Consider the following 25,484-nt stretch of genomic DNA (forward strand, 5'->3'; position numbering starts at 1 on the left):
CGTGTCTCAGTACCCGCTGGTGGCCGCAGAGTCTTTAGGACTAGGAGGGAGTATCTCTAACTTCTTTCCCGTAGGGAGGCATGACCATGATCTCGTGGTTCGTGGGTTCAAGCCCCGCATCAGGCTCTGTGCTGACAGTTCGGAACCTGGAGCCTGCCTCGGGTTCTGTGTCTCCCTCGCTCTCTGCCCCTCTCCCTCTCACACTCTCTCTCTCAAAAATAAATAAATACAAACATTTTTAAAAAAGAAATTTCCTTTCTCATCCTAGTTTATTTATAGATGTTGGCTCTTATCAAATGATCTTTCTGCCGCTATAGAGGTGACCGCATGATGTTTCCCTTTATTATTGTGAGTTACCACTAGCGATTTTCAAATGGTAAGACCAGCTGTGAATCTCTGTGACAAACCCTACGGGTCATGATATTTTCTTCTTTTTATAATTTGCTAGTTTGATAAACTTTTTTTTTTTTTGAATTTTTGCTTCTATGTACACTTCTCTAGGTTAGCTTGTGATTTTCTCTCGTACTGTCCTCAAGTTTTGGTTTCAAGATTGTTAGTCTCATAAAAGGAGGCAAAAAGCGTGTTCTCTGGAATATTCTGTGTGGCAGTGGACTTGTTTGCACTCAGGTCAGAGCCATCCGCCAGCCTACTTCTCATGGTGGGGGGCAGGCAGAACTAGGTTCTTCTCTGTCTCCCCCCGCCCCCCGCCCTCACCAGGTCCCTGGAATCCTTGAGTTCAAAAAGTCCCCTCAGTTCCTTTTGCCAGAGACCACATTTCCCCGTGCAGTGGGCAAAGGAGACACACACGTGCTGAAGTGCACACAGATTTTTCACCAAAGCAGTGATCCTAGGTTTTGGGGGGAACAACTGCAGAAGGGTTTTGTGCTCGCGGGGCGGCGGACCTGTGGGATGAACACACAAATCAGGCAGCTTCTTATCATTCATTTTATTACTCATTTTCCACATTCTTAAAAAAAAAAAAAAAAAAAAGCTTGGGGCGCCTGGGTGGCTCAGTCGGTTGGGCGACTGACTTCAGCTCAGGTCATGATCTCGAGGTTCGTGAGTTCGAGCCCCGCGTCGGGCTCTGGGATGACGGCTCGGAGCCCGGAGCCTGTTTCGGATTCTGTCTCTCTCTGCCCCTCCCCCACTCACACACTCTTTCTCTCAAATATAAATAAACATTAAAAAAAAAATTAAAAAGCCTTGAACTTCCTGTATGGTTGGATTGGATCTGGACCGCGGAGACTGGGCTGGCCCTGAGCGTCCTTGTCTGCAGCGCAGGTGAAGGCTGGAACGTGTCCCCCTGCGGTGGAGGGTGTGGGCACCGCCAGGGTGCAGTGCTCTCGCAGGCTCCGCCAAGGACAGGCAGTGCAAATGCAAGGTCATTCGCGACCTCTGAGCTTGTCTGTTCCTTCGTGCCTGCTACGCAGGGTCTGTGTGACGGCTGACACTGGTAGAGTCCACAAAACAAAACCTTGAAATGCCGTACAGAGGTGGGTGCAGACCACCTCCAGGCCGCCGCCGAGAAGGGGGCCAGGGGACCGGAGGCCGGCGGGCAGGACAGAGGGAGGGCCGAGCAGGGGGGCACAGAACTCTCCTCCTCCTGCCCGCACCCCCTGACCCTCTCCCCTCATCCCTGTCCTACCGTTTCCATTGGCTCTGAGCCGTGCCCCGCATTGCCCACCACAGCCCGAAAAAGACTCATCTTCCTGAGGTCTTTGAGTGGAAAGCCTAGAACTTTTCCGTTCCGTGTTCTCTTACCAAGTATGGCTACATGTGAAGAGGCTGCCTACTCCAAACATCCTATTTACATGATCTTACAGACGCTGGCTTCTGAGACGGTCACCTTGGGACTCATTTATCGCTTCCCTGCCTCCCCGCCCGACCCCACCCCACCCCACCAGGGTGTCTGTCAGCCCCAGGCCCTCTCCCTTCGGTCCCACATCAGCAGCCTGCTGCGTCTGTAGGGGTAGCCAAGGGAACAGGCCAGGCCCCGTGTGTGTCCCCAGCGTGCTGTGTCCCTGACCAGGCACGAGGCATCGCTTGTGCCACCATCGAGCGCCTTGGTCCTGGCAGCAGAGCAAACCATGCCAGGCCACGCTTGGCGGCCCTTCCTGGGCATCAAGTATACACACACAGTTCCCGAAAATTCTTCACATCTAGTAAGGACTAAAGTGGGAACATAAGGCTAGGACAAAAGATCTGACCCTGGGGAAGGACAGGAGGCAGGTGACAGGCAAGCCTCCCAGTATATAACCGAGTGCCACCTGAGGAGGGGGGCCCAGAGCAGGAGCTCTCTTCTCCCAACACAAATTCGAGAACACTAACTCAGTCCATCATACGTGTTATGGTTTGAACTGTGCCCCCCAAATTGGTGTTGATGTCTTAACTCCCAATACCTAAGAACGTGACCTTATTTGGAGATGGGGTTTTAAAGAAGTGATCAAGCCACAGTGAGGGCACTCGGCTGGCCTGGTCCTGCGCAGCTGCCCCCTCACACGAAGGGGAAATCTGGAGATCTGTGCCCAGGGAGAAAGCCACGTGAACATGAAGATGACCACGGACAGGCCAGGAGAGAGCCCCGAGACCGACCCTCCTTGCTGCCTCGGCGCCTCGGCCACACCCCGACCTTGGACGCTGGCCTCCACACTCTCAAGGGTAAACGTCTGTTGTTTGAGCTGCCTGGTGAACAGGAGCCACTCTTCAAAGGAGTCGTGTGCTAATTCCATCCTGCAGCTGACTTTCCCAGCCTTCTGGGAGATTGCCGACTTCTCTGGAAGCGTGGAGAGGCAGGAGCTGAGCCAACTGGGTACTCGTGCTGGTACCGTAACCGATGGCAGGAGCCCAGGGCCTTTCCCTCAGCACCCCACTTCTCTAACGTCAGACTCCACACGGGCAAATCCAGCTGAAACTGGGGCTTCTCTCCAAAGGAAACCGATGCCCCTATTTACCAGGAAAGCGAGAGCCAAGCCCTGCTTTGTGCCGAGATCAGGAAGGGCAGGTGCCAGGAAGAGGGGCTCTCGTGGTCCCGCTGCAGCTGCTCAGCCGCCCCGGGCAGGCGCGCCTCCCACCTGTGTGCCAGGACAGATCCAGCGGGAAGGACAAGACGGGGAGGCAACATCTGAATGAACCTGAGCCAAGGAGGCCAGGGGCATGGCTGAGAAATGCACCCCAGACAGCGGCCTCCCTGAGCAAGCAGCATCCCGGAGTCAGAGGGCGGTGGGGTCAAGGGTTGAGCTCCCAGCCCCTTCACGGCCCAGAGGCGGGAAAGGCTGGGCTGGGGCAGGATGAGGGGGCGGGACGGCACCTGGGGGAAGTGGCCAGGGTCGAGCTGCCTTCGGCAGGGCTGAGCTGGTGAAGAAGGTGGCTAGGGGCCCCCCACCTCAGGGCCCTACACCCCCCACCCCACAGTTCCTCCCCGAGGGCCCTCTGGACCCCCACCATCAGGCTGCTGGGGTCCTTGGGCCGGCCCCGGGTCCCAGGAGGCAGGGCTGCCGCACACGGCGGCTCGGCGTCCACACTGGCGGTAGGACAAGCCACCTGCGGGGGTCCGGCGGTAGGCACTGAGGAGCTGGGGGCACTCTGCGGACCCCCGGCGTGTCCGAGGGGGGCATGCGCTGTCACCACAGTGTGGCAGCTGCATGCTGAGGACAGGGGCTGCTGGGAAGGGCTGCAGTCGGGGCCAGAAGGTTCTGCTGTGGGGGCGTCTGGAGGCAGCTGAGGAACCGGGCGGAATCTTCTGCAGGAGAGGCCTGAGGTGTCACCTGCCCTGCAGCCTTCCACCTGGCCACGCAGGATCTTTGGTTTCGGCCTGGCGGGGCCCTTCTGTCTCCCGTAGGGCAGGTGTCTGTGAGCAGGGCCACTGGCCCAGCGAGGTCCCCGGGAGAGGGCCCACGGCCAGGAAGCCTGGCACTTTGGCCCAGGGCCCCGAGGGCGCCTCCCTAGCCGATCCACCTGCGTCCTCATAGTGGCTACTTCCTGAGACAGGCCCGCCAGGGCGGTGGCCAGCCGATCCAGCTTCTCCGAGAGGGCGGCACCGAGGCCGCGGAGCTCCTGCTGCAGAGAACTTCCGCAGGGGCACGGCTGTGGGGGCGTCTGCGGCAAAGCCGGAGGGATGGCGGCCACAGGGGGTGGCTCAGGCAGGCCTCTGGGAAGTGGCTTGCCCTGGGTCCTGGCTAAAACCAGAGCAGGGACAGAGTTCTCAGGCTGTCAGAACCTTTCTCTCCCCCAGGGGGCCCCATCCGCTGCCCTATCTGGCATCCTCCCCATCCGCTAAGGCCTGGCTTTAGATGGGACAGAAGTGACTCAGGCTTGAGAATATCAATGCCAGTGCTCATGACATCAAAGGTAGCACATCTCCTGGCCGCTCCCCAAATTCACGTACCGGACAAACTACAGACTGGGTCTCCAGCTTTCTTAGGACAGCGGCCTTCCCACCTTCTAGGAAAAGGTTCTTTGTGCCCCATTTGAGAGCAAATGGCACCCCAGACCACCTAAACCTGCCCTAGCACATCAGTGGGCAGGGCCAAAAGAAACCTCAGCAGACAGCATGAGGCCAAGGCCATGGACGGCAGCTGGGAGAGGGGCCCAGGAGGACCAGACCAGCCTGGGGCGTGGACGCCTCTAGGGGCGTGGCCAGGGGACCTCGGCAGTACCCGGTGCTGTCGGTCTCAGCACATGCACCCTGGCCTTCACCATCCCCATTCAGAAGTCAGAGTCATAGGACTTGAGATCTCAAATTACTTAAAAAAAAAAAAAAAAAAAAAAAAAATCAGCTAATCCTTCACCCGAAGGCCCCTTGGAACTGGTCTCCACCCCAGGCAAACCTAAGAAAACCCCGTTACCACCCCAGACTGGTGGGGCAGACCTGCTTTCCTCCACTTATCTGCATCCCAGCCCAGCTCTGCCCCCTCGTTAGCAAGCTCCAAACAGAGGCGGAAGTGACTTGTGGGCTGCCTGGTCAGGTTCTTCCGGAAGGATTTAAGCTGAGGGCTGCCAATGCACAGGCAGGCTTCTAACTTCTGTCCGAGAGAGAGGCCATGAGCCTGGGAACCTTAGGCCAGCTCGGTGCTCTTAAAACAGCTGCGCCTCCAGGGGCGCCTGGGTGGCTCAGTCGGTTAAGGTTAAGCGTCCGACTTCGGCTCAGGTCATGATCTCCCGGTTCGCGGGTTCAAGCCCCGCGTCGGGCTCTGTGCCGACAGCTCAGAACCCAGAGCCTGCTTCAGATTCTGTGTCTCCCTCTCTCTCTGCTCCTCCCCTGCTCACACTCTGTCTCTCTCTCAAAAATAAATAAACATTTAAAAAACAAAACAAAACCGCTGTGCCTCCAGAGGGGCAGAGCCCACGAGCCAGCAATGGAGCCCCAATCGAGTTGCTGGTGTGAGAGTCTCGGCGCATACCCTGCAGTGAGGACACGCGCCAGGCCCTCCCTCACGTGCCTCTAACACGTACAGGGAGGAGCTTCCCCAAGGTCAGGTGTGATGCAGAACCACATCTCTTGGGATGCCCTTGGCCAGATCACTCTGCATTACTGGGCCTCAGTTTCCACGTCTCTCTGTCAAGTCTCTTCGAACTCCAAGCTTTGACTCTCGGCATTATTTACACTGGTCTCCTTGCCTCTAAAAAGTATCTGAGTGCTTTTATGAAAGAGCCAGCTATTTCTGTTAGAGAACACTGAAGTGAAATAAGCACCCTGGAGATCAAGGTGAGACTCTTCCTGCCTATGACCCAAAGAGCTTGGAAGGGCGCTGCGAGAGAGCGTTTCCCAAGCTCCTGGCCGGCCCGCCCCGCGGGAAGGAGCTGAGTGGCAGGGAAGGCGGGTGGCCACTGCAGATGCGGACCCCCTGCCCACCCCTGCCTGCAGGACTCCTGATGCCTTGAGGGGACAGGGAAGCCACCGGTTCACCTGCAACACTTGGTCTTCCATTTGCAGGCCCCAGGCCCCTGGATTCTTCACTGACCCTGGGCTTCCAAGACAGGGGCCCATGGGCCGATCCAAGGGGCTGGCAGGGCCCTGGCCCGGGCCTTTTCTCCAGCTGAGGGGCAGGGCAGGGGTTCACAGCGGCCCCTGTAGAGAGAGCACAGAGCACCTGGGGTGTGGACATATATCATTTTGCAGGGGCCGTTCTGGCACGCGGATATTTGGCCCTGGCCCAAAAGCCTACAAGCCACTGAGCTTGCAACTTTCAAACAATGTTAAATGAGATGCAAGATGGACACACAAGGCCTGTCAGGGAGTCCGGCTCTGCTGAATGGCCCGCTGGGGCATGTGTGATGAGGGCAGACTGGATCAGGTCTGGAGTCTTCTGCAGCCAGGACCTGGTGTCTCCAGCTCTACCACGAGGGGGAGGCCGGAGAGGGCAGATGGAGAGGGCGGTGACTGGCAAGCCCCCTTCCCCCTTCCCGCCCCCTCCAGGAACACGCTGGGGACGCCTTGTGGGCCACAGGAAGCCAGCCCGTGCCCAGGCCCACACTGCTGTTCCCCACTAGGCCCACTGAGCAGTGGGGAATGCGGGTACAGCCTGGCCGGGAGCCAAGGACCGTGTAGAGCCTCTGGCCCGAGTTGGAGGGTGGGGGGAGTAGAGCTCCCTTCCCTGACTGCTCACCCCACCCCTACCTCCTCCGCCGCTGCTGCCCAGGGGGCCAGGCCGGCCCGGGATTTCCGAGTACACTTCTCTCCAGGGCAACTGGCACCTGCCTCCCGTCTTCTCTTCGGCTTTGCCTGCTGGGGGCAAACGCCGGGTCGGGCTTGGACCGAGAGGCGAGGCCGCCCGCAATGGCACGCAGCTTTTCCAGCCTTCTTGACGGCACAACCTCAAAGTCCTCCCAGGGGGGAAGAGTCTGACTGTTGACACTGTTTTTGTTTATTATCAAATTTCCCAGTGTACATGACGATCATCATCATATGTGCACACACATATACGGACATGCAGCCCAAGTGCCTGACCCCTGACCTTAAGCGTCCAATCGCCGAGCCGTCCATTCAGAAAACATCCATCTCAGAGAAACACACTGCCCTCTGCACGACACGGCAACTGGCAATCCCGCCCGACCCACGAATGCCCGTCTTTCAGAGGGCCCAGGGTGACTTAGGTTTAGGTAACTGGCCACTTGAGTGTCCCTGCTTCTCCCCTCCTGTGCCCTAATTCCCGCTCCGATGCTTTAAATTCCCCAGTGAAGAGTGAACCGGACAAAGCCTGACGCCCCGCCCTTGAGCCGAATAAAGGCAGAGCCCCAGGTCGGCACACTGTTCTCCTTTCCCTCTCTACCTGCAGCCACACTGTGCGCCCCTCAGGCCTACTGTGCATCCTGCAGGGCCCGTGAGTAATAGATCCCGTCCCTCCAAGTTCCCTGATGGTTTTTGCTGACATGCATCCTATGACAGAAGAACCACAGGGGACAGGCCCGTTGGGTAAACATCCGTGGGGCTGGCTGCCTATGAGTCGGGGCTGGGTGGGCACCTCAGGCTTCCTTGCTGAGAGCGGCACCGCGGGTAGGCTCGGACCAACCCAACAGTGTGTGTACATACAGACGTTACCAGTGCGTATACGGTGTATGTATTACACGTATGGAATGTATACGGACCAAGTTCATTGCCAGGCTTCCTAATTAAACACACTCGTTTAACAATCCTGGGCCCTGGGCCCTCCCTCCTCTCTCAGACGCAGCTCAGCTGACGGGGAACTCAAGCATGACAAAAGTAGAGAACTTCCTGGTAAGAGTCAGGCAATATGGGGATCCAGGCCCCTCTCAGGAGACCCCAGGCTCACCTGCATGGAGGCCGTAGGGGGCCCCGGGCTCTGCTCTCCGTGGGCCTTCACCCAGGCTGCCGCCTGTAGGGGCGCCGCCGGGGCGTGGGGACAGGGGGCCAGGACCCCTGCAGCTCGGAAGGCGGTCCCTCTCTGGCAACACAACCAAAGCAGGGGTCAGGGCGGTGGCTGTGCCCGCTGGGCCTGGCTCCCTGGCCTCTCCTTGTCCCCCCCCCCCCACCCCGCAAGCTCACCCTGTGGAAGCAGCTGCCACAGCTCTTCTCCCTCCGAGCTGCTGAGGCTGGAGCTGGAGCCGGAGCCAGGGCTGGGGCTGAGGCCCGGGCTGGAGCCGGAGCCGGAGCCGGAGCCGGAGCCTGCCAAGCAGGCAAAGTGCAAGGGCCTCCCAGGCAAGATCCCCTTCAGGGAGTTCTCCAGGCAATGGAGTGGGGAGGGCTTCGCGGCTGCCCCTGGGCCATGACAACAAAAGAACACTCAGGAGGACCCTCTACCTTAGCGAACAGGCTAAGTCCCCCTCCAGCTCAGCTGACGGCCCCACACGAGCGCGGGTAGACGCTGAACAGCTCCCACTCCTGCTGGCAGGCGGACAGAAGCGAGGCCGAGCCTGGCCGGGCTGCCCCAGAAAGCCAGCGGGGGACCTTCCCGGAGTCTCACGTCCCTGCTTCCAGCCAGGCCTGCACCTACCTGCACCCCACTCAGGACCAGCGGTCCAGAGCAGAGACCCAGTTATGTCCCCAGGAACCTCACCCCCCACCCCAAGCCAGTTCTTTTCTGCTGGGAATATTTAGAAATACCACACTGAGCCAAACAAGTCAGACCCTGCCTGCCCACTATGGCTGGGCTCAGAGGGAACACTGCTGTAAGTGCAAAGGAGCAGCGGCACCAGAGGAGGGAGACCCGCCCCCCTTGGCCCCAGGCAATCTCTGCAATGAAGGAAATGACCAGTCCTCTCCCAGAGAAACCCAATGGCTGCATAAAAACCATTCTCCCGCCTTCCTTTCAGCGACCCAGGTCACAGTCTTCTTCCAGCACACCTCGGATGCTCCAGCCAACAGCTGGAGGGAGGTTGGGGAAGGCCCACCTGCTCTCGCACGCAGCTTGAGGTGTGGAGCATGCGGCCGGGGCAATGGCGGGAGATGGAAGGAACAGAGGAGAGGGAAGGGGAAATCTAGTCCCTCATGGAGGATTTCATCTGGAGGGAAGGGCTGCCACTAAACACAGAGGGAGATGTCAGCTCACCATCTTGGAGCCACCGCCACGGTCCCGGCCTGGTGGCCCCGTGGTCTTTGAGTCCTCGCTGGTAACCGATGGGGACACTGCTAGAGGTCAGCGCCTGTGGGCTGGCCAGCCGGAAGCTCCTGGTGGGTGTTTCCCCCTGACTCTGTCCCAGATGGGCTGGCTCACAGGCCTCACCCCTCAGTCCTGTTTCAATGAGAAGCCAAAGGGCCTGTCAGCCCCATGGGGCGTTGAGACAAAGAAGTTACTGGACAGAGAACAGTTTCTGCTGCTGTTGGCTTCTCGGGCACACGAGCTCCAGGTGTGGGACACACACCAGGCCTCCAGATGCTCCCAGGAGCCGCCCAAACCTTCCAGGACCTTTTTTATTCCCAGACCCAGCCGCCTGGACTCCTGAGGGCCCCACAGCTCAGCGAGTGTTCTGGATAGCTGAAGGTGGGCAGGGCCGGCACAGCCAGGATGGAAAGAGCAGGCCTGGACCCAGAGTAGCGCGTGGTGGGGCTGGGTATCCCGCCCTCACTGCGCCCACACTCAGATCCTGGCAGCGCTATTTGGCTTTCTGGCCTCACAGAAGCCCTTGCCAGAGCCATCCCCAGAGCATCTTGTCTCGGGGCTGGAAGTGGGCCTGCCGGCCGCGCAGGGACGTAGGGCGGGGGTTGGCAGCGTGTGAGTCGCCTTGCCCTGCTCTCAGACACCGGGGTGGCCATGCTTTACCTTCCTTGTCTGCCGTCCAGTTCTTGGGCTCCGCTCTCTGTGGCCCCCTGTCCCCCGCTGAGGACCAGGACGAGGCTGACTGTGGCCTGGGCACAGGTATCTCTCTGAGACAGTTCTCCAGGCCCTGGAGCGAGGAGCTTCCCACTGGGCTTCCTGCGAAAACCCAACATTTGCAATCCTGGATGGTCAGAGCTTAGTCTCTGTGAACCCCGGGAGCCTGGCTATGCCCTTGTGTGCGGGGCAGCTGGGGCCCCCGGGAGGCGGCACGGAGCGCTGGACCAGTCATGCCAGGCACCTGGTCCCGAACACGTGTCAGTCCCAGCTCTGGGCCGGCCTGCTTGGGCTGGCCCTGGAAGAGGCCAAGCTGTCTGAGCCGGAAGATGAGCCACAGGCACAGGCCAGGCTCCCTCACAACACCCTGCTCCACCCTGGCAAGGGAGGCCACCATGCTGCTTTGCCCACAGACAGCCGTGGGACCGAATGCCATGAGGCCCCCTCCACTACGCGGAGGAAAACGCGTGCCCTCGCCTCCGGACATGACGCAGCAGGTTAAGAAGACCAACACCAGTGCAGTCACAACTTGGGAAAAAACCCAAATACATCGCAAGTAACGCATTTGCGTTGGAAGGAAGTGGATGGGCCAAAAGTCCAGAAAAGGAAAGGCCCTTATCTACGGGAGCTGCCGCCATGGCCACGCTCTTTCCTAAGGCGTCTGCAGACACTGGGCCAGGCCAGGCACAAAGAAAGAGAGGGTACCAGGGCTCTGGGCCGCCGTGTGGTGCTGGAACAGCAAAGTTCAACAACAGCAGCCCCGAATGCGGTTCTCCTGAGTTCCAGAGCCACACAGGGAGCTGCAGAGCTGGGCTGGGAGCTTCCAAAAGGCAGCACGGCCTCTCCTGCAGTCTGGGTTTCTTAGAAAACAAGGTGCCCCGAGAGAGGCTGCCCAAACAAGCAATGCACCAAGCCCTGTGACCGACACCGTCCAGTGGTTCAGAGGAACGGGGTGCGGCTAGTGTCCAAAAAACATGCAGAGAAAGTTCAGGAAGGAGCCAAAGGCAAACGGTAAAACAAAAAATGAGGCGGGGGAGCTGTGTAGAGCGGGCTACCACCTGTGTGAGGGAACAAGCAGCTTGGCCATGCACGGGATGCCCCGGAAGGGGAGAACTCACAGCAGTGGTGACCCGGGAGGGTGGGGGGCGGGGAGGCATCATCTCTCCTACACAACCTGTTTTAGCTTTTGAACGAAAACCCTGTGATTACCTATTAAAAACTAAAAGTTGGGGCGCCTGGGTGGCTCAGTCAGTTAAGCGTCCGGCTTCGGCTCAGGTCACGATCTCACAGTTTGTGAGTTCGAGCCGCACATCGGGCTCTGTGCTGACAGCTCGGAGCCTGGAGCCTGCTTTGGATTCTGTGTCTCCCTCTCTCTCTCTCTGCCCCTCCTCTACTCACACTCTGTCTCTCTCTCTCAAAACTAAATAAACATTTAAAAAATAAAAATAAATAAATAAATATAAAGTCAATAAAAAATAAACGTTAAAAAAAGAAGTTGGCTGCATTTGGGGAGGAAAAAGCCCCCACACCAGCAGCTGACCGTGGCAGGATGCAGGAATCCGGGCTGCCGTGGACACTGGAGCCCCCAGTGGTGATCTGCGGGCCCCAGCTAGCCTGGCCCAGAGTCCTGGGGCAGCCCTAGGCTTTCCACAGACAACACATGAGGTGAGCAAAGGGGGACCGAGTGCGGACAGGGCAGTGCTTGGACTATTCAAGTGGGTAAAAAGGCCAAGAGGGGACCCCACAGAGTCTTGCAAGGTTCCAAAGAGGTGTGACAGCTCACCGTGGATGCCTCCCCGTGGGGGCACCTAGGAGAGACACAGGTCACCACAGACACTCCTTAAGGTGGTTTTACATGAACCTGAACCTCTGAACTTTTTTTCCTAAGTCAGAGGTCAGTTTGATATCATAGGCATTTCTTTGTGGCTGGGACAAGGGAGAATCTGACACTAAAGGAGACGCTTTTCTATTTTTTAAGAGACCTTAGATATTGTCCTGCCCCTTCTGAGCCTAGTTGTTAAAATGGATACTCCTCTCCCCACCCCTCAACCCCCCATCCCCCATTCTCCCCCTCCCACCCTGTAATAAGTCCTGGGTTTGCTCCTGCCTCAACATCCCCAGCTCTGCTCCAGACACTGGGTAGGGCGGTCGGACTTGGTCGGGTCAGACGATGTGGGCAGGGGAAGAGCCCACGCTTTCCCAGGACTGACGGCCGCAGGCCCGGCAGCTCACCTTTTCCAGGCTGACGCCCCTGGCTGCCCCCTGGGCTCTGGAAATCCAGGTCCCCATCGGTGCTGCTGGATGAGGAGAAGCTGGTAGGGGTGCTGTGGGGACCTGAGGGGAGGGCAGGGCTGCCTCTCACATAGCCCTGCAGACTCAGAGCCAGAAGAGGCCCCATAGCCACCTCTGCAGGAAACAGCACAGCTGACATCATGAGAAAGCCACTGGGCATGAGGTCCCCGGGGCCCTGGGTGGGCACCAGGAGACCTACCCCACAGGATCTCCCACAGGGGTTTCCCCGTAGGCTGGGGGCTCACGGCTCTGGTTAAAAAACCCGTGGGAACCCAACTGTTGGTCTCCTGGGACTAGAAGGTAAGCCAGAGCTCTCAGAGGAGGCAGTGTGCAGGAAGAGTTGAACTGGTTTCCCCCACATTCAGGAAGTGCTTGGGGGCAGGCATCAGTAAGGGAGCTAGAGAAGGGCATGCACCTCATGGCCCAGGATGAGGAGTGGGGGACCTAACGACGTCCTCAGTGTCTTCCTATGCCATGCACAGGGACAAATGCCACCCTGTGCCCAGGGCCCCATCTACCTTCACTGTGTGATCTTCGGGGCTGCAGCTCGGGCCTCTGAGACCCGGGATCTCCCGGCTGAGGGCTCCGGAACCCAGAGGTGGCGGTGGCCGGCGGCTGGGGAGGTAACGACCCACTCAGGGGAATGCCCTTCAGACAGGCCTCCAGGGCTTCCAGGGGCGAGCTTGAGGCACTGCCGGCTGGGACAGGGGAGACGGCCCTATCACCATCTCGGGCACATTCCCCTGGCCCGGCCCCAGGCTGGCTGCCCCAACCTGCCTGCTGCAGGGGTGACAAGTCCCGCACCAGGCATGGGGGCCTGCCAGGCAGGACACCCTCAGGGGGACTTTGATTTGTTCTCTGTTCCTACACGGGAAGGACACAATCTGTACCCCAGGCCCAGGGGTGGGGTGGAGAGACCCGCTAGTACACAGGGGCCAGCTTCCTGGCAGGCAGGGAACCTCTGCAAAACGAAAGTCCTTACAACGGAAGGCTCCGGGGTGGGTGCCCGGATTGAGAAGGATGTGGGTTAAGAGAGGGGAGTCACTGCCAGACAAGGACGGCGTGGTCCCTCCCTCCTCCCCCGTGGCCTGGACCTACTCCCTCTTCTGTGGGTGGGCAGAACCTTGTTGGTGGGGCTGAGAATCCCACTGGGGAGGACTCGAGCAGATGCCCCCAGGCCTCACCTTGAGCTACGGGGCCCCAGCTGGGCACCTGGACCCCTCTGGTGTCTCTACTGCTCCCCTGGCTGCTGGTGGCAGAGGGGCTGTGGGTCCACTTGCTGGGCTGACAGGACGCAGGCACTGGGGGGCTCTGGGCCCGGCTGTCCTCTGTCTTCACCACAGGGGGCACGCCGTCAGCTCCTGGACCAGGGCCGGGAGGAGGGGTCTGGGGGGGCCTGGGCCCTGTGGGAAGCCCGCATGAGGCCCCTGTAGGGGTGGGACGGGGCTCCCAAGGCCCCTGGCCTCTACAGCAGTCTCTGGCTCCAAAGCGGTCACTGTTCACAGACTGACATGCGCTGACTCGCGCTCCCATCCTGCCCCTGGCCCCTCTGGGGCGCCGCCTCCAGGGGGCTCTACTGAGGAAAGCCACATCAGCCTCCTCCGGCGGCACCAAGTCAGGTCTTTACTCCGAGGCCAGCAAGCCCGTCTCAATTCGACTTTCCCAACAGTCTGAGAAGCTACTGAGTACCAGTGATCTACAGCGAGTGGAAATGCTACCCCAGCCCACGCGAACACGAGGACAACGCCCAATTCGAAACTATGCCCCACGTGTCTACGGGGAGCCAGAGCGGTGTCTTCTGGTCCTCAGCCTCCTACCCCTCCCTCCGCCCCCTTCCTCCCTTCTGGAGCTTTCAGCCCTACTCTCACAGCCACGCTGGATGGTGATCACGGACCGATGAAGTGCCTCTGACGTGCCGAGCCGACATGACAGGGATCGCCCCCAACAGGCGGTGGCCCCCACCTACGTGCAGAGGCCAGGGCCTGAGGGCCTGGCTGTGGAACCCTGCTCGGAGTAGGGAGAGGAAATGGATGGCGTCCTGGGGCCCTCCCTGCCCGGCCAGTGGCCTTTACCTCCAGAACTCCTCCTGTAGGCCCCTGGATCCTCCTGCACGCCTGAGGGGCTGGGACGCCCGTGCGGGGTCTCGGGGATCTCCTTCAGACAGTTCAGCAGACCCTGGAGGGGACAGTCCCCGGAAGCTGCCTCTGACTTCACTACAGGAAAAAGGAACATACTTTCACCCTGGGCCCGGTCACGACGCGCAGCCAAAAGCAGCCGATCCAGGTAAGCCGTTAAGAGGGTTCGGGGCCAGGAATCTAGAGATGTGGGTGTTCTCGCGGCTCATTCAGATTTGCACAGGCCGCCGTCAGCTCGGTGCTCGGTGCTCGGTTTAAAAACGCCTGCCTTCACGCCTCCCTGAACCGGCCGGCCGGAGGGAGGGAAGACGCACGGGCGCGGCACGGAGGCAGGGCACGCGGCGTCACCACAGGTAGCAGCGGCAGGAAGCGAGCTGACAGGCTGCGACCTGCACGTGGCTCCCTGGGCCCCGAGCCGAGCTGGCATCTCCGGACCGAGCTTCTCACAAGCAAACACCAGTCCATCGCCGTACCGGGGCCTCACAACAGCCCACGAAGGGGGGGACGGTTATCCCCTTTTACAGATGGGGAAGCCGAGGTTCAAGGGCTTCAGGGGCCGGGCACAGTCTTCACAGCCACCAGGCGTCAGACGCCGGGCCGGCGCTCCCGCCCCCACCACGCCGCCTGATCCCCCAAGCCCCTCCAAACACACTCTTAGTGTCAACGCGAAGTGACAGCCACGGCTCCTCCTCAGGGGTCCCGTATTAAGACGGGTGAAAAAACACACACGGATCTAGGGCCGAGTCTGTTTTTGAGTTTCCGCCTACGAGCTGACCAAGTGCCGTTCTCCCAAGAAAGCCGCCTGGCTCCAGAATGAGGACACTGAGGATACTGGAGCAGCCACGTTGGGAACGATCCTTTGGGAAGACATTGCTATTCGCAGAAAGAGCTACCGAAAGGCAATTCGGGGGCTTCAGAAACCTTGACCTGAGGAGACAGGTCCCCGGGGGACTCACCTCCCCAGGGCGGGCTCCCAGGCCCCAGCTCTGCTCTGGTTAGCTGAGAGGTGTCCCGGCCGGGGACAGGAGGCAGTGAGCGTGGGGACACCTCAGGGTGCTGGGGCCCAGGCACAAGGATCTCCTTCAGGCAGTTGATAAGGCCTTGCAAGGGGCTGCTCCCAGGAGAGATTCCCACGGCACCTACAAGACCGGCCAAGGTCAGTGCAGCCCTGATGGTGGCCTTCAGAAGGTCTGTGTGAGCAGGGACAACACCTGCTGTGTAGGGTGGTCAGGGGGCTGAGATGAGAAAGCCACCTGACACGCGTGTGTGAGCCAAACGTGCCTCCATTGCCCTTCCCCGCTCAGCTCCGGGGCAGACCCCACTCTCCGCAAAGCCAGCCTCTCACCTGTCCCCATGGGCCCTCTCTCCTGTTTCCGGTGACCCTTCTTCCTGCTGGGGCTACAGGTGGGAGGGCTGGGCTCCCGACCTGGGGCTTCGGGGCCTTCCTTCTCTGTAGATCTTGGTTTGCCAGTAGTGTCTGTAACAGGAGAGACAGAAAGGTCTTTCTAGCCCTGGCTCCTGGTCCTGAGGAACCGACCCAGATTGGTCCCCACAGAACAGACCTCTCAGCACCTCAAATCCCTGGGGGGGCAGCCAAGTACTAGAAACTTGGATTTGCGGCAGGGCCAGCTCCTGCGTGCTTGTCCTAGGAGTCTGTCTCTGTTTCCTTCTGGTGTCATTGTAAGCACCAACACGGCTTTCCCTGAATAACCTGGAACCCCCCAATTCCAGCCTCTGACTTTGGCTCAGTAAATCGCTCCAGCAGCCTTGACACGCAGGACCCAATCTTGCCCTCCTGCTTCTCAAGTCTGAGCACATGGACCCCCAGAGCGAATCTGCCAGATGACACCTAAAGTCACAGGCTAAATGGGGTCTGTTTTTCAAGGGTGTCAATTTTAGTCCCTCTTCATTTAAAATACTTTAAAAACCAGCTATTCTGACAAATGCAAAATTGGCAAGAATTTTTGAAAATACAATGAGACTCCAGAGGAATTCTAGTGGCTACCCTCACCCTCCTCTGCTCTCAGCGGGGGGGAAGGTCTGAGACTCCGATCAGGGGCGCGCAGGTGTCCCCTTGCCGATGGGCCTGCATGTCAGACACTGCCCTCAGCTGACTGCGCATGAGCACACAGAGCACAAGCGGGGCTGGGACAGAGGCTGCTCAGGGACCGAGCATCACACCTGCTCTTTGGTCTACAGATAGGGGAACAGGCTGGGGAGCCTGCCCCCTTTAACAACAAGGGAAATTGAGTCCTAGAGGTAACAGAGGGCACAGAGTCCAGTCTCCCTGACTCCAGGGTCACAGCCCTGCCCCTGCTGGGTCACACTCACTGATGGGGAGGGGACTGCCCTGTCCCCCGGCTCCAGGAAGGCCGCTGGACGATGAGCTGCTACTAGACGTGGTGGCCAGGCTGGGCCAGCCAGTAGACGCGTCTGGAAGGCAGCCGGGCAGGCCTCGGAGAGGGCATGTCTGCACGGTCACAGCTGCTATTGGGGAGGAAGGACAGGACGCTGGAAGCCAGAATTTAAGCCCAGCAATGGGTAAAAAGCCCCTGACACTGTCCCATCCAGGCCCTTCCTTGCCATGTTCCAGTACCAAGGCAGTATCCTCTGCATTGTCATTCCTGGGCTCTGAAATACAGATTCCCAGCCACGGTCTTGTTCCCATAAGATCCTCCCACCCCATTTTCCGTTTCATTTACCATCCACTGAGCAGGCGCAAAGGCCAGGACTGGTGGGGACAGACTTCGAGAAAAGGTGCAGTCTGAGCTGACAGCACCAGTGAGCAGGGGGAGGGAGCAAGAGTCTGGGGAGGTGGGAAGAGCATGGGCTGGGGGTACCGAGCCCAGTCTGCGTGGCTTCCTCTTCCTCATCTACAGAGCAGGGACTGGCCTCAGCTGCCACACAGGGCACGACGCGACAGGGCCATGAGGTGTGGCTGAAGCCACGTAGAAACCACCATGAGAAGGGTCGGGAGCCACCGTCTCACCAACCACCCACGCCTTCCAGGGGGCGGACGTGCTCCCGGGGCTCGTGAGCCGGGGACTCCGCCTAGGGTCTGGCAGGAACTGGGCAGGCACACAGCTTGCGGCCTGAACTTCATCCTGTGGAATGCAGTGGTCGCTGTCCGACTTACCCTCGGGGCTGGCCCGCTCCCCGTCCAGGCCGGCTCCCCCGCTCTCGCTCTCGGGGTTGACCTCCCCAAACAGGAACTCTGGAATCTCCTTCACCAGCTGCACCAGGGCCGTGAGGTGCAGGCTGTGCGGGGGCGCTCCTCCTGCCAGAAAGGCCGCAGTGACCCCCACACCCTCTGTCAGCTCTGCACTCACGCTTCTGTGCACGACATCAAACCACGTCTCACGTCACCCTCCTACCACGTTGAGTAGCACGTGGAGTGACTTCTGTCCCAGAGGTAAAAGGATCTGCCCGGGCACAGCCAGGACTCGGGGCTGGGGACTCGAGGTACCGTTGCTCAGCACCTGGTACTTCTCGGAGGGGAGCGCCAAGGAGGGCTGCCTTCCCCGCCCCTCCCGGCAGCCAGGCCCTCTGCCCTTCCTGGCACCTGTAACCTCCCAGCCTCACCCAGGCTGGGCCCGTGGGCCGTGTCAACCATGTGAGGTCTGCAGATGTCAGCCCTGTGGCAGCACCCTCGGGAGCTGCAGGCTGGCTCTGCGTGGTTGGTGGTGGGAAGGGGGCTTGAGTAGGTCTCCAAGGGTGACCCTAGGTTTCTTCCTAGCCCTGCGTACAATGGGCAACTGTGTGCCAGGTTCCCAGCCCAGGGGGGCGAAGGGTAAAAAGTCGCAGAGGGCTTTGGGCGTAGAGTGTGGCAAGGGCTGAGGTCATAGTGGTCCCTGAGGAGTAGAGCCAGGGGCTGAGGACCACCCAGTGGAAGGGACAAGAGTGAGTCCCCCTGGGCCCAGGGGGCCAGAACACCCAACGAGGCCTGACCCTCATCTGCCAGGATTACTCACCCAGGGGGCCTCCTCCCTGGGGAGGCTCCTGCCCCTCACCAGCGTAGCTCCTGCCTTCCATGGTTCCAGCAGGCTCCGTAGGAGACAGGAAGGCAGAGAGGGGGAGCAGCTCAGCTGTCCCTGGGAAAGAAAAGAGGGAGGGACAGCCCCCTGGGAATGGAAGCTGGCCTCCACCCAACTACACGCAATCACACAGCTGCTTATGTGAGTGTTCGGTGTGACCACCCAACCCCAAGAACCGCAGGGCCGTCGGGTTCCAGCCTGCTCCGCTCCGGAGCACCCGCCAAATCTCACCCAGAAACAATGGCAAAGAAGATCAGCGAGGCCCCCAGCGAGGCCCGAGGCTCCCGGAACACCACTTCCAACTGTGTCCATTTAGTAGGTAAGACTAAGGCCCACCGGGCCCAGGGCGACTCAGGACATGGTGCTGGCCCGCTGGGCGAGTGGGCTCCTTACCCAGGGATAGCAGCGTCTCGTAGTTCTCCCGCATCACGTCCTGGTACAGCGCCCTCTGCCCCTCCCCCAGCAGCTGCCACTCGTCCTCTGAGAAGCGCACCGCCAGGTCCTGGAAGGCCACGGACACCTGTGGGCACAACCTCAGGGGAGCTGGTGGTTCCCACCTGGCGACACCAGGGGTACACCAGGAAGTGGGGAGCAAGAAGGGTGTGGCGGGGGGCTGGCACGTGGGGGCAGGTGAAGGGGTGACGGGAATCTGCTCAAGAGACAGTGATGGGGTTTGGACTGTGTGCACAAAGAGGGGGGCTGCAGCCCTGACCCCGGGCCCCTGTGAATGCGGCCCTATTTGGAAACAGGGTCCCTGCCGATGTGGCTAAGGTGAGGTCATACTAAGGTAGGGTGGGCCCTTAACCCAGTATGACCGACGTCCTCATAAAAAGGAGACACGGTCACACAGAGAGAAGGCCAGGTGACAACGGAGGCAGAGACTGAAGTGACGCAGCCCCAAGCCAAGGAAGGCCTGGAACCACCGGAAGCCGGGAGAGAGGAGGAGGATCCTCCCCTAGAGCCTTCAGAGGGGGGCACGGCCTTACCCACACCCTGGTTTGAGTCCCGTCGCCTCCAGCACAGTGAGAGAATTCACTTGCTGGGTAAGCTGGTTTGTAATCCTTTGTTACAGGTTCCCAGAGGAGCTGGTACAATCCGTGGCCCTCAGCCTGGGCCTCAGAAAAGGTCAACTCCAGGCTGGGAAGTCCAGCCAGCCCTGAATTCACCATGTTAGAGAACCCCCGGAGGCAACAAGCAAGCTTCACCTTGAGTGTGCAAGGACCTGGGATCCTATCGCTCCAGCATATAAAAAAGTTGACACATAAAACAGATAGTAAGGACAACAACGAACGAGACACTCCACGCTTTTTAGTGGGGAGGATCCAAAAGTCAAGAATCAAGCAAGCAAAATGTTTACATTGCTCCTCCCTGTCCCACCCCAAGGAAGAGGGGGAAAGAGAAAACCTCAAAACAGCTCGCAAGTCTAGAGGAGGCAGACCCTCCCACAGAGAGATGGCTGGGTGCCTGTGAATGAAGAAAACCAGCGGCCGACGCACCTGTGCTGTATTCGTAGCCCCTGAACTTCAGACCCCAAATCTTACGGCCACAGTTCTTCTGCAGACCCTCTGGCCCAGCCAGGTAGAACTCTGGTTTCCAGCTGTTTTGCCAGAATCCAGGCCTGTGTCGGGCTGAGCCTGCCCTCACTTTCCTGGTCTCACCTGACCTTCAGGACCCAGCCAGCCATGGTGATTGCCATGGCCATGACCCATAGCATTCACCACCAAGCCCATGCAGCTCGTGGGCACTACACTCTAGCAGGAGATGATGCCACCCAAGCCCTTCCCGGCCCCCGTCCAGGGCTCCCGGCTCCCACCTCCACACTCCCCCACTCTGTCCCCCTCCCTGACCTTTCACTCTTTGGCCCTCTAGGCTTGGAGCCTGGTACACCGTTATCCATTGTGCAGAGAAGGGCTCCGAAGAAACCTGGGACCACCCTTGGAGAGCATCCCCTGCTTTGTAAGATAAAAGAAACATTTTGTCCTGACTTCTTTAAAAATAATCATTAAGTGGGCCTTAAGATGGCTGTGAGACCCCAGATGACCAGCATCTGATAGGTATGAATTTTAAATTACAGCAAAAATTCACTTTTGTGCAAATTAAGCAAACAGAACGTAAATTGTGGGAAGGGTCCTTCTGGTGTAGAGCTAGATGCTCAACTATTTGTAAGAAAAAAATTAGTGAATAAAATGAAAACACTTCCTAATCAAGCAAATAATCTACTGCCTTGTTTCATCATCTCAAGTCAGCGACTTTAAAACCATCACTGCTACCAACTCTCAGCATTGTCACCCATGGCATCTGCTTCCCACTCTACCCGTCACCCTTTGACAGTGGGCACCACATGGTCACAACCACTGCCCTCCGCTCCTCTGCTGAAGTGGTCGGGACCCCATCCACACACACATGAGGCTTGAGGCAGCCTCCCCACTGACCACCTACCTGTCTTTGGTCCCAGAGGTTCCCATCCTCCCTCTACAGCCCACTAGGCCAGCCAGGAGTCTCTCTGGAACTAATCTCCACCTCTCCGGCCCACGGATGCTCACTCCCTTCCAGGAACACGCTCAGACATCCTCAAAAACATCTTTCAGAGAGCCACCCCCATTTCTTCCTGGCTTTTGGACATATACAATGTAGTCAATGGTAGGGTCTGTGCATAACAACTAGCAGAGCAGGCCTGAGGCCAACCTGCTTACAGGCTGGGCCTGGCCAGTGTTAGGGAACTTGGATTTCAGGAGGCTGGTTCACTGGGCCCAGACTGTTTGCACAGTGTGGTTCATGCTGATCGTTTACTTTCATTCCGGAACTCTGGGATTTTGGTCCATGTCAGGTGGAAGTGACTATGTGACCAGCCCCCAGTGAAAACCCTGGGCACGGAGTCTCTAGTGCGCCTTCCTGGTAGACAATATTTCTTTTCTTTTCTTCTTCTTCTTCTTTTTTTTTTTTTTTTTAAAGTAGGCTCCATGCCCAACATGGGGCTTGAACTCACGGCTCTGAGATTAAAAGTTGCATGCTCTACCCACTGAGTCGCCAGCCAGGGAGCTCAGGCCGCTCCCTTCCTTCCCAGAGCCCACAGCCCACTGCCTTGCTACACTCTCTTGTCCCTCTGCTCCTCCCGGCTACATCCTCTTCCTTCTCTCCCCCCTAGGCAAGGGGAACCCCAGGGCTGATGGCGCAGGGAGACACCTCGGTCAGAAAGTTCTCATCTGCACAGTAGACCCAGAGTCTCAGACTTGCCCTAACACGCCTGGTGTCAGAATGGTCACAAACACGGTCTTATTGACTGAATACACGTTTTTGCTTACACACTTTGATGACTACGTTTAAACGTATACAGATTCTGTTGTGATTATGTGTGTGTCCTTTAAAAGTAACACTGAAAAGGGGACGTGTGTCCTTTAAAAGTAATACTGAAAAGGGGCGCCTGGATGGCTCAGTTGGTTGCATGTCCAACTCCTGATTTTGGCTCAGGTCATGATCTTACGGTTCGTGAGATCAAGCCCCACATCAGGCTCTGCACTGACAGCGTGGAGCCTGCTTGGGATTCTCTCTCTCCGCCCCTCCCCTGCTCATGCTCTCTCTCTTTCTCTCTCAAAATAAATAAACAATAAAAACATTTTTAAAAATTTAAAAGTAACACTGAAAAAACTTCTTTTAAAATACTTGCAAAGACTACCATCTAATATGCTAAGGATACAACTACGTAGGGTTCAGGGGAGTTTCCAACATTAAAAAAGAGGATCCCAGACCCAACAAGGTCAGAATCCCCTGTTCATTGCCCCATTTGCTCACTGCTACAGCTGAGGAAAGATGGGGAGGGGGCAGGGAAGGGCCATCAGGTCACAGTTATTTTGCTTTTATGCTAGCCATACAAATTTTTATTAAACTCTCACTCTGACCAATATACCAGAGCAAAATAAGACATCCCCAGAACTTGGAAGCTGGTCAAACCAAGCCCGATGGGAGAGATTAGCCACCTGGAGGAGGCGGCCGAGCCACGGGGCAGACGTGAGTAGTCTGGGTGCGCTGAACACCATCAGGCTTCACGCCTGCAGGCTTTCACGCCCAACTGTAGGACTGGGACCTCTGAGCTGACACTCGGGTGCCCTTTCTGCTGGGCTTAGTTGTCACTATAACCAATAATATTAGTAAACCTTAAGAAAACAAGCATCAAATGGCTCTAATTTTTAAAAAGTTATTATTACCCAATAAAGTTTGCTGTGACGGATCCTCAGTACAAATAAAGCCTCCTGTGGCCACTGCTAAATGGCAGAAGAGTCCAAATGGCATTGCTCTGGCTGGAGCGGGGAATGTGGGAGTAAGGACTCAGGACAGCCGAAGGACAGTTCTCCTGGGGAGTTAGTTTATCCCAAGAGGTAGGCAGACAAGTTCTCTGTTTAACTAACTGAGTGAAAAAGACTCTGTATCCTCAACTTCTCCCATCAGAAGCTTTTTATAACATGATGACTGAAAAAACAAAAGGGCTTTTGGGTTCAAATAATTTACTTCAGTTTGCTTATAATTAGGGCTGATTTCCCTGCCTCATTCTTGATTTACTGAATCAGGAGTCAGCCCAGAAATCTACATTTTCACACATTCCGTTATCCTGACACATTCTCAGCTTAGAATCAGAGGGCAGGGGAGCACTACAGTCCAGTCACAGGCTGGAGTCCTGCCCAGCCTTGCTGGAGATGAAAAGTATACGGGAGAACAGACCTCTGCAAACAGGCTCGGCCCCCCTTCTTCCTAAGAGCCAGCTCTCAAGTGGAGTGCATTTGTGAGCTAAAAATCACAGGTAACTGCTGTAGACCTTTTAGGAGCAGGGATCATGAAATGCCGATTTCCACCCCAAACAGGATGGCTCTTCAATTTCCACTTGAATGCCTTCAGTAATGGGTGGCTCACCACATTTCCAGCAGCTGGTCCTATCGCTGCCCCAATCGGGCAGTTCGGAAGTTCTGGACGCACAGACGAGGTACAGCACAGGAGTTGGGGCTGGACCCCAGGAGCCAGGCTGCCAGAATTCCACTCCCTGCTTTGCTTCATATTAGCTATGGCATCTTGCCAAGCTACTTAACCCACTTGGGCCTCGGTGAACTCATTTATAAAATCGGCCTACAGCCTAGGGATGTTGTGAAGACTAAATGAATACAGGCAGTGCCTGGACCAAATGCTGGGACACAGTTAAGTGTTATGATTAGTACTGCAGCAGCCAAATCCGTCGGCCTGACGTCCAGTTACACAGAATGAACTCGTCCACACACACTACTCCTGACCTCGAGTGCCTCTTTATCTCCTGGCTAAATACACCCAGCTCTTTTAGACATCTGGAAGGGATGGTTTCCAGGTCTTTTACCATCTCAGCCTCAAGACAAATTCTTCAGGACAAAGTTCTTATAAAATGGAAATGGGAACTGACTGTGGCCAGAGTAGGTGGTTCAATCAATGGCCTCCCTCTGCCCAGAAAAAGCGGAGGCACAGTGAGGAGCGTGTGGGTAAGGGATGCAAACACGTAAGGCACAAATGCTTGCCTCAGGAGACGGAAACACGCTGTTGGCTTGCAGTCTGGACCCGCTGTCCCCTGCGAGCCCTACCTCACCTCCTCTGTGACGCTCAGGCCTCCCTCCCTCAGCCGACAGGAGAAAAGCTTTCTGGATTGACCCAGGATTGTTGTAACTGTGCGGTCTCCTGGCTCACTGCCGCCATGCTGGGCCTCCTAAAACATTCCTTCTGCCCTGCCACTAGCCCAGCATGAAAACCACAGCTTCTGTGCCCATTGGGCCAGTCCACCTTTCCACAGTCCTTCCTGGCCTAGACCCCTTCTCCCAGAGTGCTCAGGCTTGGGTTCCCAGATCGGACTCTGCACCCTGCTGCTCCCCACTTATGGGCTGTGCTCACACATCCCTAGGTATTTGGGAGACACACTGGACAGGAAGACAGGAGGCCTTTCCCATAACTATCCATCTGACGGTAATCTCCTGCTCCCCAAAGCCACTCTAGCCACCTCCTCTATGAAGCTACAGGGTGTGAGGACACATCCTTCCTGGAACATCAGATCTGAAAAACTGGTGGTCTAAACCTCTCATTTTGTAGAAAAGGAAACTGCAGCATGAGGAGGGCCTAGCACAGGCCCAGGGGACATAATCTGAGCAAGGGTGCCCTTGGGCTGCTTAACTGCACAGCCAGAGCTTCAGGCAAGGCTGCCTCTGCTCCCGCAACTTCCACTTTTCCTGCCTTCTCCCAGGAGCTTGTAGGCCATTAATGACTGGAGGTTCTAGTACAGTGTGGGCTATGCCTGGCCACAGATGGCCCCAGCCACCATCTCAATCCCCACCCACCTCCAAACCATGGAGTCTACAATTGGTTGACGTTGCACCAACCTCACGGGCCACCAGAATAACAGAACTGGCTCCGGTCGCTCACCCAGGGGAACGTGCGACAATTCCCCATTAGGTATCATCACGTATTCCCGGCACCTTCCCAGCCCCGCACGCAACTCGCCCCAACTGCCCAGGCTGTGACAGATGGGGCTCTTCCTCCAGCTCTCGAATCTACACACCTACCTGGTGGATAAAACCTGGGGCCTTGTTTCACAACCCCTCCCCCAAGGGTCCAGGATCCTACCAAGACTAAACGCATCAGATTTACTCATTCCCGAGGCCTTCGTGCCCACAGCTGCCAGGATAACTAAAAATCAAAAGAGGCCACGCCGAGGGAGGGCGATGCGTAACCCAAAGGAACGAGTTTCCAAAGGTGGAGACAGGCTCCACGTACAGGGTACTGGGGGCCGAGGACTGAGGAGGGGTTGGGGTCGTCCGAGGGGCTAGACTTCTCGCCAGGAAATCCTGCCCCGCAGGCCCGCCTGGCCGAACACAGCCAGACCCCAAAGTTGGCGGGTCCCGGGGTCTTCGCCCCGCCCTACTACCGGACCGCACCACGCCGCGCGGAGCTGACCGGCCGAGTTGTCCGTCGGTCCTTCTGTCCTCTTGGGTTCGCCTTACCTGGCGCGCCATTCCGGGACTCGACCTCCTCTCTCAGCTTCCGGCGCGGCCCGCGGCGCCCGCTCCCCGCCCGCCGACCGTGCCGCCACCCTCGGCGACAGCGGCGACCGAGGTCGACGCGGATGGAGGCGGGGCTGGGGGTCTCGGGCAGTGGGCGAGAGGCGACGCTGGGGACGCCCCGGCCGCCCGGCGCCCCCCACTCCCAGAGACGTGGTCCCACTTCCGCCCGGAGACCCCCGGCTTCTGCGGCCCGCTGGG

The 25,484-nt window shown here is 58.1% G+C and overlaps 1 protein-coding gene across 7 annotated transcripts; it reads right to left on the bottom strand.

The window, feature by feature from the left end:
- Window positions 1–1,884: 1,884 nt before the first annotated feature.
- Window positions 1,885–25,464, bottom strand: KRBA1 (KRAB-A domain containing 1). Of its 7 annotated transcripts, none has more exons than XM_027075732.2 (18): window positions 25,227–25,464; window positions 18,622–18,748; window positions 18,166–18,285; window positions 17,331–17,471; window positions 16,526–16,705; window positions 15,540–15,671; window positions 15,151–15,333; window positions 14,132–14,272; window positions 13,244–13,462; window positions 12,578–12,757; window positions 12,000–12,064; window positions 9,717–9,869; window positions 9,006–9,213; window positions 8,003–8,215; window positions 7,770–7,901; window positions 6,617–6,724; window positions 5,906–6,067; window positions 1,885–4,175 (listed from the first exon to the last, which is right to left on the bottom strand). In XM_027075732.2, exons 1-18 carry the CDS (start codon window positions 25,236–25,238, stop codon window positions 3,250–3,252), a joined length of 3,402 nt encoding a protein of 1,133 aa, XP_026931533.2. In that variant the 5' UTR covers window positions 25,239–25,464; the 3' UTR covers window positions 1,885–3,249. The 7 variants fall into 7 exon arrangements, with proteins under 7 accessions (XP_026931533.2, XP_026931532.2, XP_026931528.2 ...); XM_027075731.2 differs by having other exon boundaries at window positions 1,886–4,175; window positions 9,006–9,188; window positions 12,000–12,173; window positions 13,244–13,420; window positions 25,227–25,463; XM_027075727.2 differs by having other exon boundaries at window positions 1,886–4,175; window positions 6,617–6,721; window positions 9,006–9,188; window positions 12,000–12,173; window positions 25,227–25,462.
- Window positions 25,465–25,484: the final 20 nt, after the last annotated feature.

The sequence above is a fragment of the Acinonyx jubatus genome, chromosome A2 (genome assembly GCF_027475565.1).
Source record: "Acinonyx jubatus isolate Ajub_Pintada_27869175 chromosome A2, VMU_Ajub_asm_v1.0, whole genome shotgun sequence".
Lineage (NCBI taxonomy): Eukaryota > Metazoa > Chordata > Mammalia > Carnivora > Felidae > Acinonyx > Acinonyx jubatus.